The sequence below is a fragment of the Microchirus variegatus genome, assembly GCF_963457635.1.
Source record: "Microchirus variegatus genome assembly, chromosome: 6".
NCBI classification, from domain to species: domain Eukaryota; kingdom Metazoa; phylum Chordata; class Actinopteri; order Pleuronectiformes; family Soleidae; genus Microchirus; species Microchirus variegatus.
Genome location: NC_139807.1, coordinates 9,418,104 through 9,436,157, shown reverse-complemented (window position 1 = coordinate 9,436,157; position 18,054 = coordinate 9,418,104). Strand labels below are relative to the sequence as shown.

Genomic DNA, 18,054 nt, shown 5'->3' with positions numbered 1-18,054 from the left:
TAAAGATAAATATAAAAGTTGATGCCTGAATAGCCTATTAGATTTTAAGCATCTCACATCTTAAGATCAAACCTGCACATTTAAAATAAATAAATAAAGTGCAAAAGAAAGGCAGAACACCGAGTAATTTAGTGCTTTTTATTAGAGATAAGGAGACGATACAAAACATCCACCATTCAATATTCAGTTTAAACTCTGACTGCTGGTCCTTCGTATACACATTGCTCCTCATCAAACCTCCATAACACCAAAGTTTTTCTGCTTTTCTTTTAAATCAAGGATGTCCTAGTTTTACCACGAACAAGGAATGTTGTATGTTTGTTACATCAAATGCCATGGCAATGCCGAACTGGAAATAAGGAATAATTCAAGTTTTGGAATTTTCATGTTCAAAACAAAAAGAGAGAGAAAAAAAAAAACAATGGATGGAAAAAAAAACAACACACACACACAAATATAATATATATTTAACCATGTTCCCTCAGAGGTTTTGATACATCTTGTGCAATCAAGAGTGAATTAGTCCATATGTCACCTAGTCACATGACTAGAGGTTTGGCAAACAAATATAATTGAATGAGGAATATCAGTAAATATTTCAATTGTTGGAACAGGGTGTTAAACGTCCCTTTTTCTGCAACTTCTCAAATTGAACCTGGGAAGAACAAAACCCGGTCTTTAAGCATTAATAATGTGTATTTATCATCAGCGTCCTTCAGCAGTTGCATCTTATTGTATGTCCTGTGTGTGTGTTTTGTTCTTATCCTATGATTCTTGAACCGGAATGACAGTCTTTTATTTGTGAAATCCTTTTTGTTTTGTTTTTGTTTTAACTGTCACTAGACCCCAAAAACCCACCCACAATACCCCTCCCCAAGAGTCATTTTTTTTTGTTTGCTTTTGCCCTTTTCCAAAACAAACTGGAATGAACAGCTAAACCCAACAGATGTGTCTGGAAAGGCCTCAACTGAAGCCAAAGAGGGAGGGAGTGGTAATATTTATAAAGAGAATCCTTCCAGGGTGACTACTGATGAGCCACCAAGCTTTTCTGCCAACGTGTGCCGGTCTTTAACGTCTTCCATATGGTTCACCTGCCACTCGTGCTTGATACCTGGGAGAGAAACAGAATTGAGAAGAAGTTAATCACAACATCACCATTGTCATTAAGGACACAGGTACGTTTCCTCAGATATGGCTTTGTGCCAAAAACACACCCATCATATGTGTGACACAAACGCATCCTTGCTATTGGGGCGTTTGTCATGTCAGGTTATCAATCACAGCACAGCACCTTCAAACACCATCAGCACTATGCTGATGTAAGAACTGACTGTTCTTACATCATAATGATGAATTTAAGACACACTTTGCTTTGATGTTCAAAATGAGATGTGAAATTGCCTCAGTATGAGATAAGTAGAGAAACCCAAGTCAATTAGTGGAGTGTCAACCAAACCGAGCTAAAAGATATTTAAAAGAAAAACAACAGAATGTGTTGTTGTCACAATTTCACATCAGACCCACTATTATGACAAAGTATAGGTTAGATGTGGTTAAGGTTGTCGATCCTTAACCACACATTTAATTTGCTGCTCTTTCAGCCCGAGGATGCTCAAATTGTAACACACAAGTATATTTACACAAACTCACCTTCAAATTTCCTCTTGATAGCATCTTTCGAGCTGGCATAGATCATCTTGCTCCTCAAAGGCGCACCATCTGGGGCCCTGTGACAGGAGGGAGAAATATTTAAACCAAATGTCATCTTGATGAAGGTCATTAACATTTATAAATCCCCAACGTTTGATTGTGGTCACACTCACCAGAAGATGAAGACCAGATCCTCCTTTTTTGTTTCTTTGGTCTCAAAGGTAGCATCATACAGAGCATAGCGGCAGTCGTCTGGGGGAAGCATCTTCACAAAGTGCGTGTATGGGTCCCCGACAGTTGTTCCCACGTCTCCCTGCAGGATTTCCCCACTTTTGTCCACAATGATGTTCTTGGAGTCATTGCTCATGCAAAACAGAACAGCCTTCTTCCTCTTTTTCTTCTCGTCTTCATTGGCGTTAGCCTTACGCACCTTCATATCATTGAAGATTGAAATCACCTCATCTGTGACTTTAACACCGGAGGCCTGTGGAGAGAACAATGTGTTGACATGGTTACGGTTTAACGTGGGAGGTGTTAGAACGGCAAATAGCAAGAGAGTATACCCCATTAGTTGCTTTAACAATGATGTGACCATCACCTTACAGTCTGCTGTGAAAAGGCTCCGTTACGCCAGACATGCTTTACATACACGTTGTACAAGTTCAACTCATTGACAGCTTGCTAATATACAAGACCAACTTTCAGGCACCTCACTCCAATGATCACAACATTTGACAGTAGTGTTCATCCACAGTCCTAAACAAAATGCAGATATTAATCCAATGGGTGTTTGTTATTTTCAGGCCATTATGGACCAAAAACAAACAAATATTTTTTATTGAAAGACAGATCAGCTCACTTGGAGCTCTACTCCAGTGATAGTTTTGACTAATTATTGTACTCTGAGTACAGTATATACTCGAATACTACATGATGAAACTGAAAAAGGGCCAGAGAGAGCAGCATGTGACTATCACACGGACAAACTGAGATGCAAAGTTTTGGCCATGATATGCCGTCATTACCGGTGGTGTATTATGCTCTGATATTTATTTTCCTAGTGACAAAGAGTCAGTGCAGCTGTTAAATTCAATTTATAATATATAGAGGTCAAATTATGAGAACGCTGGAGAACAGAAATAAAATATGCGGACAGTATCGATTGATCGATTGAAGTCCAGTGCAAATATATGTGCACGTTGTAAGGACAAGCAGGTATAAAACGTTACATAAGATCCGGGGAAACACAGGGAGAATGTGTGCATCATTCTAAACTCTACCATATAGATGCCCATGTGGTTGAGGGTGTAGTCAGGAAATTAAGAGTTTCAGTGCAGGGTTCAGTCAGACAATGAGGCCTCTGTTGAACTATAGAATACAAGTCACATCATTGAGTCAGAGCTTGCTCTACTAACAGTCAGATCTTCTGACTCTGTTTAAGGCACTCAACAGGAAAAAGCAGTCTCAGGGGAAGACGGACGAAAACTGCAACCTACCGACAACATGTCAATGTGTGATAGGGGAAAAAGGACAATGAAGAGGAAATAACGGGGCAGGAAAGATGGAAAAAGGAACCTAACTGCAAAGCAGCATGAGCAAGCATTGAATGTTTGCTTAGGGCGGAAGGCCTGTGCACAGGGTGTAAAAGGCTTGTGTGAGATAACAGTGAATTTAAGCGTAATAATTAACCAGAGAATCATACACACTTCCTTAAACTCCCATCAAGAAATGTAACACAGGATTAAAAGCAGTGAGATGTTTTTTTTCGTCTTACTGAATTCAATAAATAAGTTGCTATCTTTACATACAAGTTCCTCATTGTATGGGGACAAACTTGTTTTTAAACATGTCCTTGCACGTCACCATGGCGATCACTATGGCGATCACTATGCTCTCACCGTATCTGAATCACTGGTACTTTTCTTTACAGACAAGTCAAGGTTCAAGTTACTCACTTGAGTCAAGAGTCTTGAAAAGGGAAGGGAGGATATATGGCTTTATTGCACATCGCTATAAAAGAAGTTCAATGATTAGAATAATCACGGAAAAACTTTAATATTTTGTATGAGTGACTTGAAAATGCCGTCTCCCTAGCCAAAATTCAGACCTAATGATTTATTTTGAACTGCCACTAGGGAATGCCTAGTTATTTCCAGTCATTCCATGACCTTATAATGCTTTAAGATTCTTCTTCTACCACTTTATCCTCCACATAAGGGTTTATTTATTATTTTTTGAAAAAGCATGTATCCATATGCTACAACATACATTTAGCAACTTTGTTAATATTAGTAACACGAGTACTTTCTTTCCTTGTTTAAGAAAAGATACGTATTTTGACAAATTGTTTGAAATTACAATCATTTCAGTAAGGATAATCCTATTGACCCATGTCTGCAAAAAAATAGTCTGTGGAATTGCAATTTCACTATCAAACACTGTGGTACAGGGCTGATCCATTAGAAGAAATAACATTCAAATAATAAGGAAGGAAGTTGTGCAACAGCAGATGTCAGATTTTACATAGTGCAGACTCAGCACTGAACAAAACAAAGTCGCATGGATATTAAAAACCCTGAGACAATAATAATGTGAAATACTGACTTTGTATTGTACGCGTCATAATGACACCAAACAATAACGCATACTATACTCGGCCATTTCCGGCATGCGTGCGTACGAATGAAAACAGTCGATTGTCCGTTGATAGTGCGTGATAATCTAACGACATGACGGTGTAAGCAGTGTATACAAACTGCTCAGCAAATTAGATGACAATAACAATTAATAGAAAAAATAATAATGCGCAGCATCATAAGTGACGATACGGAGACAGCGGCCTGTTAGCTTCAGCTGAAACAGGCGTCACATAACGGTGACAATTCACTCAATTATTCACCACATCCACACAATAACGTGACAAAAATCACCACGAATGACGGGTTGTGGATGAAATGCGAGTGAATATCCGTTCGAGTACGACCCCAAACAAAATGGTCTTTGCACCAAATTCAGGGTGGGGCCATGAATGCAGCACACGCACATGTGCGCGCTAGCTTTGCTATATAAGGCAAAAAAGCTCCAACGGTTCATTCGTCCGTCAATTCACACATTTTAAAGTCGCCACGCAAAACCAACAAACACATGTAATTATCATCACTGCAGAGTTCAACTGGTCCACTGATTTGAGGCCCGATATCAGCCACAATGTGTGACACTATTAGCAAAAGGAGCCTCACAACCGGACAAAGAACAAGGAAATCACAGCTAACGTCAGCCTCAACTAACGGAGCTAGCTCAGCTCACAGTGGCCCTGAGGCTGCTGCACCTGCCAGCTCCGCCTCACACACACACCGACGAGCCGCGGACAAATATCGGAAACATGATTCAGTGAGACGCAGTGTTATCACAGCGGCATGGAAACAGAGGCAACAGGCCCTTTAAGGAGCTGGAGTTATTCGGCGTAACACGGGGCAAACAAGCTTAATGGGGCGGCTTGTTTTGGAACGATTATGTGTAAATTAATTTAACGACGTGTGATGTGCGACACCGCCGTGCTCATTGAAAGCATCAACGAGCCGGTCACAGCGTAGCCCCCGGTGCTAACAGTAGTTCCGGAACAGAAGTGTCTGACGCTAAAAGCCGATTCCGTTACATCCTCAAAAATAAAACACAACTGTTACTGTGACTGAGAGACAGTGTACGCGGGTAGAAGACAAAGTGCGGTCAAAGAGCCGTTGAACTCACCATGGCTGTCGTCGGAGCTGGTCAGTGTCTGGACACACACTCAATGGACTATGATGAAAATGAACGGTTAATCGCGCTCACCCTCTCTGAATACGTAACGCGAACGCGCCCAATAAGCGCGACCCCGATTCGTGCAAGGTGCACGAGCGGGATCGCTCTCTGCTGACTGTGAGCACGCGCTCTGTTTTTTATTTTTTTTATTTCCTGCTTTTTGTTTACTATACAATACATTTAATCACATTTTAATCCAATCCAAGTAACACAAAACCCCAGTAAACGCCTCAAACAACACAATGATAATTCCCCTCACTGGTTATAAAATAAGCCAATATGATTGGGAAAAATATGTAGAACGTTTTTTACAATAAAAACGTTATACATTTTATTTTATTTTTTCAATCATACTGGCTTATTTTTATAAATAAAATCTATCACCCTGGATGAGCAACGAAACATACTTATGTATTTGTATATAATACTGTAACCTTGTATTATTCATACTGTGTTATTATTCAAACACGTTTTTAAAAACAATGCATGCGTGTATAACATCATCGCTGTGCCAATGGCGCGAGGAGTGATTAATACATAAAGCGGCTCTTTTTGACGGACATTGAGCGATTTACGAGGAGGCAACACTCTGCCATTATCATTCATCCTCCCCTCCTCTCTCTCCTCGTCTCCTCCATCCTTCTACCTACTTCCCCTCCCCTGCGGTTTTTGTTGAACTCACTTCCAAATATGGAAGTGAACAGTGAGCGGCGTCGGCGGCCACAGTGAACGCGCCTCGCACACAGCGCGAGGAGGAGGGGAGGGGTCGAGCCCGCGACGCTCATCACCATATAAGGAAACAAGGGACAAGAAAGTCGGCTGTGGCAGATTTTTGTACAGCACCGAGAGAGAGAGAGAGAGAGAGAGAGAGAGAGAGAGAGAGAGAGAGAGAGAGAGAGAGAGAGAGAGAGAGCGACAGTAGGAGGAGAGCAGCTGAATCCACACATTTCTGATACTGATGATGATGATGATGCAGCACCAAGATTACATTTCTACTTAGACTTATTACAATTTTAATACAAAAATCAAATTAATTTGTTCAACCGCTGAATAGTTTCATTCACTATTCATTTAATGTGCTTATCTTCACAACAACATAATTAAAATGTCATATCGAGTTCAGAGCTTTCTTTTATTGTGGAAAAAATATGAACTTATTCAGATGGAGTCAGTTGCTAGAATTGACAATTAACCTTCACTAAATGTGTGGTTTGAAAAATAAAAACAAAGTAAAATTTAAATGATGTACAGTGTCTCTCACACACGTGTCTTTACAACAAGCTGGTGATCAAAGGCAATGTTTACATGATTGTTCGTTTAAGGCAGCAAATGTGGGTTTTTGTCTGCGACTGAACGTGTTTTAAGGCACTTCATTTGCATACACAAAATGGCCCTCCTATACACTTTATTAAAGAATTAATTTACAAACTCATACAGTAACGGAAATTATAAAAATAAAAATTGTTAGCACCACTTTTGAGTATTTTTGACTGTTTCTGTTGTTCAGTGCCAGTGTGCTAGTTAAAATAGTTTAAAGCACACTAGTTTTTGACCGTGCTCCACTTTATCTTAGTTTTGTAAAAGAGAAAATGTTTTACTAAAATGCTTTGGTAAAACATTTGAAATGAAGAATCTTAACCTCGAAGCGTCATCTTCCTTCTTTAGTCATGTTTTTGTTCATACCACACATAACCAAATACCAATTTTCAACAAATATACTTTAGTCAATAGGTATAGGCAAATTATACCCTAGAATTGTGTGAAGCCCCCTAAGGCATACATAAAAATGAACCAGATTTACCGAGGCATTGTTAAGCTTTGCTGTTCTTGTTCTATTGCAGTTATGCGCAAATTCATTGAGAGAAAGAAAAACAGCCACATTCCTTGTACGTTTTCACATGCTTGACCAATAATGCTGTGTCGGCCTTAGAGATGAAGCCACGAGAGTCAACAAATATCTCTGCAAAAGTCCTCATCCAGGACAGAAGATCCACTTCACTTCAAGGCATGACCAAAGTTCAAGTTAGTATTTGCACAAAACCCAAAGAAGCCCTGAGGTACGCTTAACAAATTGAATGGAAAACATGGATTTTCACGTTCAAAGCTTTTATTCTTCATAAAACAACAAAGCATTTCTCAATTTAAGGCCACCATACGTTTAGCAAGAAATGAACACAACAGCATTTGCTACAATATAGCACGCGTTTATTCACTTTTGGAATGAGTAGAGTGCAATAAAGCACCAAAGAGAAGGGTAAGTGCAATAGTAATTGCTTGTAAAACACGTCCAAAGGTTTCACCTTAGTGTAGAAAGAGACAGCCCTGGAAAGTGCAAAAATCTGGTCAAAACGTCTATTATATATATTTCGAATGGTTCCTGAATTGCCTTTACCTATAGTTACATGGATAACTGATTTATCAGCTTTCTGTGTGCAAGTAAACCTTTTCTGTATTTTTTAAAGGTTGTTTTAGGTTATTTAATACGGCAAAAAGCTGCATTTCATCATATGAGATGTAGGCCACAGTTGCAAATCATCATAGTCCTTTAATCCAATGCCAGATTCAATATGAGTTGGCCTGAGACGCTCAGTTTGAGCAAAACAATGGAAAACTAAAAACCTAATAAATCCACCGTGTCGTTGACCCTTTTAATTCTCTGCATGATTGCGTTTTGAAGAGGAATAAGTTTGATGAATTAGTCCTTAAGGCTGCACGTAAACAAGTCATCACCAACTCATTATTTCCTCTGAGCTGTAATGTGGTTTGATAACGTGATGCAACCATGTCGTGTCAGGCAAAGCCGTGACCTGAGCGTGACTCTGCACATGAAAAGAAGTAAACTGTGAAATTGAATTGAATATTCCTGTTTGTTTGAAGCCAGATCAGTGTGATGCAGTCGATGAAGTAACTTTATCGACTGCACCACAGTCATAATAGTCAATGTAACCGTCAAGATAACACAGGTCTGTAAAATATATGCCAGGAAGTCATTTTTGAATGTATGTGGTGGATTTTCTCAAACCATTAACTACCAAATTTGATCTTAAAGCTGCAATTTGAAAATCCTGCTCACGTTTTTTGTTTGTTCTGTGCGAGTTGAGCTATAAAGTCTGAGCTACAAAGTGCTGTTGCAGGATTTATTTGATGTAACCCGAGTAACAAGGCATAAAAATGATTCAATTCTTTTTGGTCTGACTGGTTGCATTGTGTGGTCCACACCTTGATGCTCCATCTTTGGAAATCTCTGCAGAATATAAGTTCCCGTATAGATTTTTTTTTTTTTAAGTCTCTGTATATAAGTACACAGCATAGCACATAGTATCAAAATCTACAAACCACGTGTCCATCAAGCAGTAAAGAGAAAAGCGCACAACTTAGCTGAAGTCCCATTACGCGCAGCTTCCAAAAATGTGCGGTGCTAAATACAAAGTGCGTTGCCTCTTCGTGTCAAAGCAGTGACCTTTGGCCCGTCTCTAAATGCTACGCTATATCAAATAAACGGCCAAACTATAAACTGAATGGAACGTTTTAAGGCCAACAACTTTTAAAAAAATGATATGTAACCAACAAAATAATGTGTAAGCTTTAAAGCCAGCAATTTTAACTGCACAAGCTTCGTTTGCAAAAGCACCCGACTACCCTGTCTGAACAATATGCAGCCATGTAAGAGGCATTAAGCTTAAACAAAAAAAGAAATGTTTTTTTTTCTTTAGTTTTAAAGTAAACATCGACTTGTCTGTTAAGGCTAATTGTAGAAGTGTAACATGATGGCAGTGCCGATTTAAGACAGTGAGAACAGGTTACAGTCCCAGTCTCACTGAATCCAGTCCCCTCTATAAAAGGCTGGTCTTTTAATAGGCAGAGTAATGTGCATAATAACTGAGATGCTGGTGAATTGGTATCAGGTTTGCACCTGGTGCCAACATGTGGTTTAGCTGCATGTTTGCTCCAGTGGAAAGGCTTTACTGCTGAATGTGTGCTTGTGTTGTGTGCTGGATGCATTGGATCCAGGTTACGTGTGTGATCAGAAGTCCTCTAGCTGGATTTCTTCTGGTCAGCAGAGGCCACCCCCCTCGACTTGTTCAACGCCACAGTGGCCTGAAAAGAGAGGAAGAGGAAGAGAGTTCTGAAACTGACACGGAGCCTTTTTTTTCTTCACATTTAAACCTTCCAGTGAGTGTGCGCTCAAATCAAGCAAAACCACTTGTGGTTTATTTGCAAGTAAAGACAGTTAGGGTCCTTAGGTCATTGCTAGTTTCATTTTCCGCTAGACTGACTCATCATATGTAGGCTGTAAATACAAGGCAGCCATTGGCCAATTATGGCAGCATTCTCCTCCCCATCTGCCTGTTAGCGTTTTTTTTTTTTTTTTTAAGTTCCCTTTCGCTACAGGAAACAACCATCAAACCAGACGACTACACACTGAAACTGAAAAAGTTTTGACTAAGATGTATGTCGCGATAAGACGATAAAGCTGATGTATGTCTTTGACTCTTTTTTTGTTGTGTTTCTATTTGGGGGAATTAGACACTCAAATGAAAATGAAAATGATTTGATGAGGTGATTTTCCATCTGTTCCTTGTTTTACAGAACCTTGTGACAGAGAAGTTGACCTCTATGTTGTATTCAATTAGACAGTTGTGTCAATTGTGTCCTGCATAAAGCCAAAAACATGTTGATTTAAGCTCATTGTTGAGTATAAATGAAGGTTTGAATGAATGCGTGTCTTGTCACATAACTTTCAAGCAGCCATATGACCACTGGCATTTCTCCCATGACAACACATACTTTACTGTCAAAAGATGAGAAATGACTCAACCTACACTCAGTGAAATTCTTCAGCTGAATAGTCGTTTTGTTTGTATAAGTGTGCATAATATCAGCCGTTAATGTAAAACTAAAACAAGGCAGCAGTTTCTCTACATGTTAAATTGTTTTTTTTACTCACTTCATGTGACACTGGCTTCATATAAAATAAGGGTTTCTAAATGTCAGTTAGTTAAGTGTTTAATTTGAGACAACCAAAGAAAGTGACTGAATATCTGCTCATACACCATTAATGTCACACAGAGGCTAATAAAACACAGAACATACTCAATTCTGCTTTTGTTTTTAGCCGGTGAATCACACACAAGGTTTATCTTTATCAATGGTGCTTTTGTTGTTTTTTTTCGAACATTGATAGCGCCATCTAGTGGCTTTGATGTGTACACGAACTGAAACAAACTTTGCTGCATCGTCGCCGACTGAAACCAGTGTTGTGTTAATCATTCTCACCTGCTCCAGGACAACGCCCGCAGCCTGGTCGATGGCTCCTCCCACATTGCGGTAGCGACCAGAGTAGCGGATGAAGGCCCAGGTCAGCATGGCCATCATGATCACACCCAGAGTGCAGTCACACACCAAGGCAAAGGTAGACAGTCCGACAAAGAGAAGTATGCCTGACAGGATGTAGAGGACGCACACGAGGACAAACAGCACTGCTGGTGTCCGGAAAGCACTGAAGAGATTTTTTGACTTTTAAAACAAAGAGAGAAAAACAGTTCTGAAACCATATCACTGTGAATAAACAACAACAACAATATTGAACATGGAATAGTCCTTTACCTCATTGTGTTTACGGTAAGACTGCCACATTTCCTCCAGCTCCTTCTCCAGCTGTGCCTGGTAACGATCACAGAACTCCTGTCCACCCATCTTCTTAGTGGATGAGAAGGCATGCAGAGCCTCTCTGGAGTTGAAGAGATGTTTTTCCTCCAGAGACTCGGGAGCCACATAGGGCAGGTCTCCCCCACACACCTTAGAAAAGAAACAGCAAAAATGAATGCATCACACAATTGGCAAACCTGAGTTTATTATGAGGAGGTGAAGAACAGAAAGAAGAGCAGATTCCTGCTTGCTGTGAGGCTGCAGGTAACACTGAGAGAGAGGGAGAGGGACACGTGCTTTGACCTCGGAGCAATTATGTTAATATTCTATAAGTCCCCCCTGGGGGAGTATAAGTGTGTGTGGTGGATGCCAGAAGAAAGATTTTTATTAATTTACAGCAAACCCTGCAAGCCCTGATGGTACCTGGCGTGAACACGAGTCATCGTTGGTGATCGGATCACAGCTTTACTAAAGTCAGTTCACACAAATTATATCGAGTCCACCAACATGTGTCTCGATTGAGCATTTACATCACGTGTCAAACTCAAGGCTCGGGGACCAGATGTGGCCCGCCATGTCATTTGGCCGGCGAGTGATTAATTGATCTTAAAAATCTGTGTTAAAATAGGTCTATGCTGCTTGAAGGCATGCGTTGACCATAAACTATATTTCCCACAATGCATGGCGATAGCGTTACCCGCAAAGTGACGGCACCGCCACTAGATCGCAGTGTATCATGCATCATGCAACGAGTGAAATTGAGTAAGTAATAAATACAGAAAGTTATTTAGCAATATGTTACAGAGTAGTTACCTTTATATTACATTAAATTTGGATACATTTAGTTACATTTATTCTGTACGACAGTTACATCTGGCCCTTTGGTGGTAACCATTGTGCTGATCTGGCCCTCAGTGAAAAATTAGCACAAAAAATTGACACCCCTGATTTACAGTGGGTCCTTCAATGCCAGTGCATATCCTAAATGCAGCCGTGGAGGCATTCACGGTCGGTGTGCCCTAATACTCTCCAAACCACCGTGCAACCAGTTTGTCCAGAGGCAGGTTGCATACAAAGCAACTACTCTAGACAAACTGGTTGCTGCCAGTGTCAATAGAGGTTCCATTGACAGTGAATCATTTTTTATATAACCTTCCCTGATTTACATGTTACACATGAAACGTGTGTGACAGATGTGGGGAAATCTCTGTGCTTCACGGTGTTCGATGCAGCTTACACAACCAATCAAAAGTTTGGGGGCACTTTCCAATGAATATAACATTAAATTAATCAGAAACACACGCTATACATTGTTAATGTGGTAAATGACTATTCTAGCTGCAAAAGTCTGGTTTTTAATGGAATATGTACATAGGTGTGTAGAGGCCCATTTCCAGCAACCATCTCTCCAGTGTTCTAATGGTACGTTGTGTTTGCTAATCGCTAACCCTGTGTGCAATTATGTTAGCACAGCTGAAAACAGCTGAACATTCTCCTGTTGTGAATGTGCCTCACCCAGACATTGTGCTGCTGCTGTGGTCATGTAAGCGGGGTAAACTGCAGAGAATGCCCTGATCTAAATCTCTAAACATTACCTGGAGCTCATGTCTGAAGTGAACTCACCTTTTCCATGCACTTGTAATACTGATCTTTGGCTGCTGCCACAGCTGCTAGGTTGTTGGCCTCCGCAGTAGCCTGGTAGGAAGGAAATGTCACACAATTACCACAGCTCGCGGTTGACAGGGAGTGTCCTGTTCACATCTGTGTGAATTCTGCATGTACCATGAGCATCGTCTTAGGCTGTGGTAAGTCTTCTCCCTGGTAAATCTTGATGTAAGCCTAGTAAGACAAATATTACACAAAAGTGAAGTCAGATATGCTGTTTTAAAAAAAAAAGTGACTAGCATTCAGATGAAGATGATGTTACCTTGAAGAACTCGAGCAGACCCATGCAGGTGACCTTGTTTCCATTGATTTCTTTCTCAGCCAGACGATCTGGGCGCAGAAGCTTCGGAATCAGACTCTTCAGCTGCTCTTTGAACTCTGGTGCCACGTCTGAACAAGTTAAGACAACAGCAGTTATAGCTTATTGTGAAGTCTGCTAAATGCTAAGCTCGAACTAATTATAATAGTAGACAAAAAAAGAGGATATTTTACCACTAAGTTGTCCCTCAAATTGTGGGTGGGTAGCAACCTTCAACCCAGGGTGAGGCAACAAGAAGCAGGAAATGCTGGTGAAGCATGAATGAATGTGTTCCCTCACTGTTTGCAGCTCCTCGTGTTGGGCCTCCTTCACCTTTAAGAATCAATAAAATAGTTAGTTAGAAATCCAACACTCAGAACTCAGACGCTAAGATAAGAAACAGTATGTCTCAGATTCCAAATCAAGGCATCACTCGTACCTGTAACCGTTTATCCAGGAATTCATTGCCACCCCTAAACCCATAGTTGTATTCATAGGGGAAGCTCCAGTCCCTGATGAGAAACATCAAAGACTGTGGAAGGAGGGGAAATATATTAAAGGAACAACAAAAACAACAATGTGCCCCACCTGAAGAGGATTATTGTGTGTTGCTATTACCTGGAAGGGTTTCTGGAAGATTTCATCCATTGCAAGACGACCGTACTCTGTAAACAGCTGTTAGGAGGAGACACTGATTAATATAAATGAATACAGGCAGGCCAAACGCTTTATAAATGCTCATATTTCACATCATGTGTGGTGAAAGATTAAGATGCAGCTGATGTGAACAGACCTGTAGCTGCTGCAGATCGTCCTCCTGAACGTTCTGTGACAGATTGTAGATCTACAAAAAAACAGTAAGCGTATGGTATCAGAACACTGATAATACACATAAACAATGAAGATCCAAGGAGATGCGTTACCTGTATGGAGCTGGTCATGGTGCTGAGGGCAAAGATGGTGGCACAGTCCTTCACAGTGGACTCGGTATCAAACGCTCCCTGAGTGTCCATCAACAACACTGCCACCTACAGCAGCAGAGGGACCAGCACATTCAGAATGTGATGACTTTGTTATACAAGGGAAATACTCCTATTAGTGTCGGCGAGTATAACCTTCATAGCACAATTACATAAACATAAAATTAGCCAAATAAAGTACAAATTATGTAGAAATCTGGAAGGAACTGGAAAAGTTTGACATTTATTTTTTCCTGTTGTTAAAGCCTTAAACATTGAATTTAGTGCCAAAACTGTATGATAATGATAAGCAGTCAACTACAAAATGTATTTATCTAAAGTCAATTAAAGTCAGTACTTCTGTTCCATCGTCCTTCACAACAGGGAAGACCTCACTCCACAGCTGGATGCCTGTTGTCTCTGGTTCTGAACCACCTCTCCAAGAAAACCCAGTTAATGGTTCGTCATCCCCACCCAGCCAGTTTTCATCCCCCTGACAAAAAAAAACAAAACACAAATGACTACTTTAGAAATAGACTTTAAAAACAAATGGTAAGATCGTATGTGTATAAGAAACTGTCATATTGTCGAAGTCTTATACTAAGAAGTCTAATTATAACTTTCTAGATTATCACACATTCACCACAAGAGGAACTAAGCTGAGCTAGTAATGATATATTTAATAATAAAATGTTACTAAACCGGGTAATAAAATAGCTGCATTTATTGAATGGTCAACTCATTTCAATGAATGTCAACGTAACATGACGATTCACCATTAAATGTCAGTTTCCAGCGTATGATCCTGTCTTCTGACGGACATAATATTTGGATTACAGAGATCATGTTACAGCGTCACTCACCTTTCTGTACATGTAACGGAGCATAAAATCCAGCAGGAAGCTCTTTCCCTTCCTGAAGGCTCCGGCTACTGACAGCACCACCACATGTTTGTCTCTGATCTCAGGGGCCAACAGAATCTGGGACAAAGCCTCCGTGTCCAACTCAAAGGAGTGATCATCCTTACACACTCTGACGATCTGAACTGGGCCTGGTGCACCCCTCATGCTTCAGAGGTATGAGTCTGTGTGGAAAGTATAGACAAAAACATCATGTTAGTACTGGATCGATTATTTTAGCTGGAACTTATCACTATTAGCATTTATTATCATTACTGAGAATAGAAACAGTCATATTTTGTATGACATTTCCACAGTTCAGCACTAAAGTATCTCTCACTTTCAGTCTGCTAAACAGAAATATTTTATTCAAATGTTAGTAATAATTCTATATTTAACAAACATCAGAGAAGTGCTTGCTTTTTTGATTATCTATAAACATAATCCATGGATTTATTAAAATGATTAAATTACTGAACATGGTTTTAGATTTCAAAGTTGGAACAAGGCTGCACAATGTGGGGAGCTTGTGCCAATCCCAGCTGACATAAGTTGAAAGGCAGAGTACACCATGGACAGCTCCATATAATTAAGAAATCATTAAAACTTAATCATTTAGACAACACATTTGAGAACATCATCATTTCATCATCTTTTTTTTAACGTTTTCTGACATTTTATGGACCAAACAATGACTTGTTTAATCAAGAAAATAATTGACAGATTCATTGATTTCGGACTGTGGGAGGAGAACTGAAGAACCTGGAGAAAAAACACCACAATTGTGAATTATATTTAAGTAACAAATAACAGGAAGAACTCTTGAACAGTAAATGTAGATTGCTTCTCCTACTAGTTTTGTTTGGCCAAGAACTTATCATGAAGAGTTTACCATAAACCACACTTGATTCATGCTTGTGAAAAACTTCTGCCATAAGTATGTCGATCTAAATCACTTCTTCTTCATGTACACATGACTTCATTTCAGTGTTGGGAATGGCTTTTCATATTTCAAACACAAGTTTGTCAGGTTTGGGGAGGTTTGTAAATCTCGCATTTGACGTAGACATACAACATGACTCATATTTCCAGTTGACGAAATATTAAAACACTTTTATTTATAAGCCACTGTAGATGTGATGAAGAGCAACATATGGTGCTAGAGACCATATTTTCATAGCAATATCCAACAATGTAAGTGCATGATTTCCTAATATTGTGCAGCCATAATATGCATTGTGAATACACTGCAATCTGTTAACTCTCTATCTGAAAGGCACAGAACAAAACTCTGTAATAATTAATATACAGTAGCTCTGGCGTGGGAGTCACGCTGCTTTGCCTCAGGCCAGTAGATATAACACTGCCCTGATCAAAGCTGCTTGAATGGACTTCATTGTCTGTGCAGAGTGAGGAGGATGCCCTCTCCTCCCATGGTGAGTAACACAGTCTGGGGTGGGCTTTCACAACAGTTTATGTGCGATTAACATAACAAAACCCAAAACACTCTCCTCCCTGTGAAAACGCCACGCCTCAAAGGTGTGGCACTTCAGAAATAGCATACCAGGCATTTCTCTACAGTGAATGCCCAATTAGAGCGAATACGAAGCAGAAATGTATGGTGTTTTTTTTTTTGATTACAATTATTTATGAACATTTCCTGGTCTACGCAGCTGAAAACATAACTCTGGCAGCAGGGTTGGCAGTGGGCACAGCTGGCTGAGGTTCAACCAGCTTTACGTGTTGTTAACACATTGTAGTCAGGCGTTTTATTAACTCTGACAACATGAGATGAATTTAATGAGTAAAACCAACGACTATGAGCAAACGAGCTGCCAGCTTGAATATTTGCGTATTTCATAACAAGAGCTGGTATAAACAGACGCGGATGCGTTGTTAGCTGCGTGGAATCTTTGACGATGTTTACCCCCGAAAACACTGAAAACACACGTTGTTCCATTAGCGCATGTTTCTCAGAGTAACTTTACCTTTAGTGTCTTCAAACGGCTTCAATTCAATCTTATGGAAGTCGACAATCGACTGCAACTGATCCTTTTTTTCCTAAACTGGCATGAAAACAACAATCATGAGAACTTTTTTCCAACCACGAAAACCTCCTTCATACTTCCGTATTCGCCTCGCGCAATGACTACAGGGAAATGTAGTTTTCACTGGGGCTTCCTGCTCGAGTTTAATCTATCAGGAAATACGTTACCCAAAGTGCAACTCAAAACGCTTCTTTTGGGAAACTTAGGGTTACGAATACGGAACGGGTAGTCCACGTGTACTTTTAAAAAAGAAAGGGGGTTTGAGTTAAAACAGTACGTGTGAAATACTTCAAAGGATGAAAATCACCTCGTAATAGCAGCAGGTTTTTGTTTGACGACATTTTATGGACCATATTGGTTCTGGAAAATGTGCATGCTTCGCCCTCTAGTGGCGAAACCCACAAACAGCATTCAATGCTCAAAAACACCCTACAACATATTTTGAAGTCCAGTAACAAGACATTCAGATTGTTTTTCAGCCTTGTTTTTTTCAGCCTGCGTCATTGTTTTTCATATTTTGTATTTCCAGACAAAACAATTAAAGCCTCATCTGAAAACACAAAGACAATTTTCATACAAACCAACACTATGGTGCATTTTATTTGTTAGATTACAAAATCCTGAATCCTTGTCTGAAATACATACAATTGACAAACAGAGAAGCAGTGTATATCGATATGTAAATGGTTTAAATGGCAGTGAGTTGATCTTACATAATAATAATAATAATAATAATAATGAGTAAAAATTAAAATAGCTTCTATGAGTTTACCAGGTCACATCCAGGCTGCCTAATGACATAAAATCAAACAGAGCTGGAAAATCAAAGGACTGTGACCCCGAAGAATGACAATGGAAAGAAATCAAATAGAAAAGCAAAGCTGTGTAACTAATAAGCAGAGTTTTTCCACTTTTTGAACACAATCTATAGTTGGACCTACATTATAAATAAGTATTTATTCATTCATTCATTTATTTAAGTATAACACACGACTACTTTTAGAAAGACAACATTTTAAAAACAACCTCAATTAAAAACATTCTCATAAAGAAACAAACGTTGAAATCATTTGTAGAAGATTGAGTTG

General features: G+C 39.7%; 2 protein-coding genes across 2 annotated transcripts; both read right to left on the bottom strand.

The window, feature by feature from the left end:
- Nucleotides 1–124: 124 nt before the first annotated feature.
- cfl1 (cofilin 1) lies at nucleotides 125–5,472 on the bottom strand. The gene is made up of 4 exons (XM_083890649.1): nucleotides 5,398–5,472; nucleotides 1,824–2,134; nucleotides 1,651–1,727; nucleotides 125–1,111 (listed from the first exon to the last, which is right to left on the bottom strand). Exons 1-4 carry the CDS (start codon nucleotides 5,398–5,400, stop codon nucleotides 999–1,001), a joined length of 504 nt encoding a protein of 167 aa, XP_083746775.1. The 5' UTR covers nucleotides 5,401–5,472; the 3' UTR covers nucleotides 125–998.
- Nucleotides 5,473–7,583: 2,111 nt separating this feature from the next.
- Nucleotides 7,584–17,018, bottom strand: LOC310928902 (atlastin-3-like). Its single transcript, XM_083891565.1, has 14 exons — nucleotides 16,907–17,018; nucleotides 14,883–15,103; nucleotides 14,378–14,512; nucleotides 13,984–14,088; nucleotides 13,854–13,904; nucleotides 13,679–13,735; nucleotides 13,500–13,592; nucleotides 13,255–13,393; nucleotides 13,025–13,152; nucleotides 12,880–12,936; nucleotides 12,721–12,792; nucleotides 11,056–11,247; nucleotides 10,726–10,965; nucleotides 7,584–9,546 (listed from the first exon to the last, which is right to left on the bottom strand). Exons 2-14 carry the CDS (start codon nucleotides 15,084–15,086, stop codon nucleotides 9,484–9,486), a joined length of 1,536 nt encoding a protein of 511 aa, XP_083747691.1. The 5' UTR covers nucleotides 15,087–15,103; nucleotides 16,907–17,018; the 3' UTR covers nucleotides 7,584–9,483.
- Between the last annotated feature and the right edge of the window lie 1,036 nt (nucleotides 17,019–18,054).

Bases quoted from the DNA above. Each gene is read 5' to 3' on its own strand.
- LOC310928902 (XM_083891565.1), bottom strand. From the start codon at position 15,086: ATGAGGGGTGCACCAGGCCCAGTTCAGATCGTCAGAGTGTGTAAGGAT. The intron at 13,905-13,983 runs GTAACGCATCTC...GTTTTTTTGTAG, and splicing joins CCATGACCAGCTCCATACAG to ATCTACAATCTGTCACAGAA. The intron at 13,394-13,499 runs GTACGAGTGATG...TGATTCTTAAAG, and splicing joins TCCTGGATAAACGGTTACAG to GTGAAGGAGGCCCAACACGA.
- cfl1 (XM_083890649.1), bottom strand. The intron at 1,728-1,823 runs GTGAGTGTGACC...CTCCTGTCACAG, and splicing joins GATCTGGTCTTCATCTTCTG to GGCCCCAGATGGTGCGCCTT. The intron at 1,112-1,650 runs GTGAGTTTGTGT...TTTCTCTCCCAG, and splicing joins TATCAAGAGGAAATTTGAAG to GTATCAAGCACGAGTGGCAG.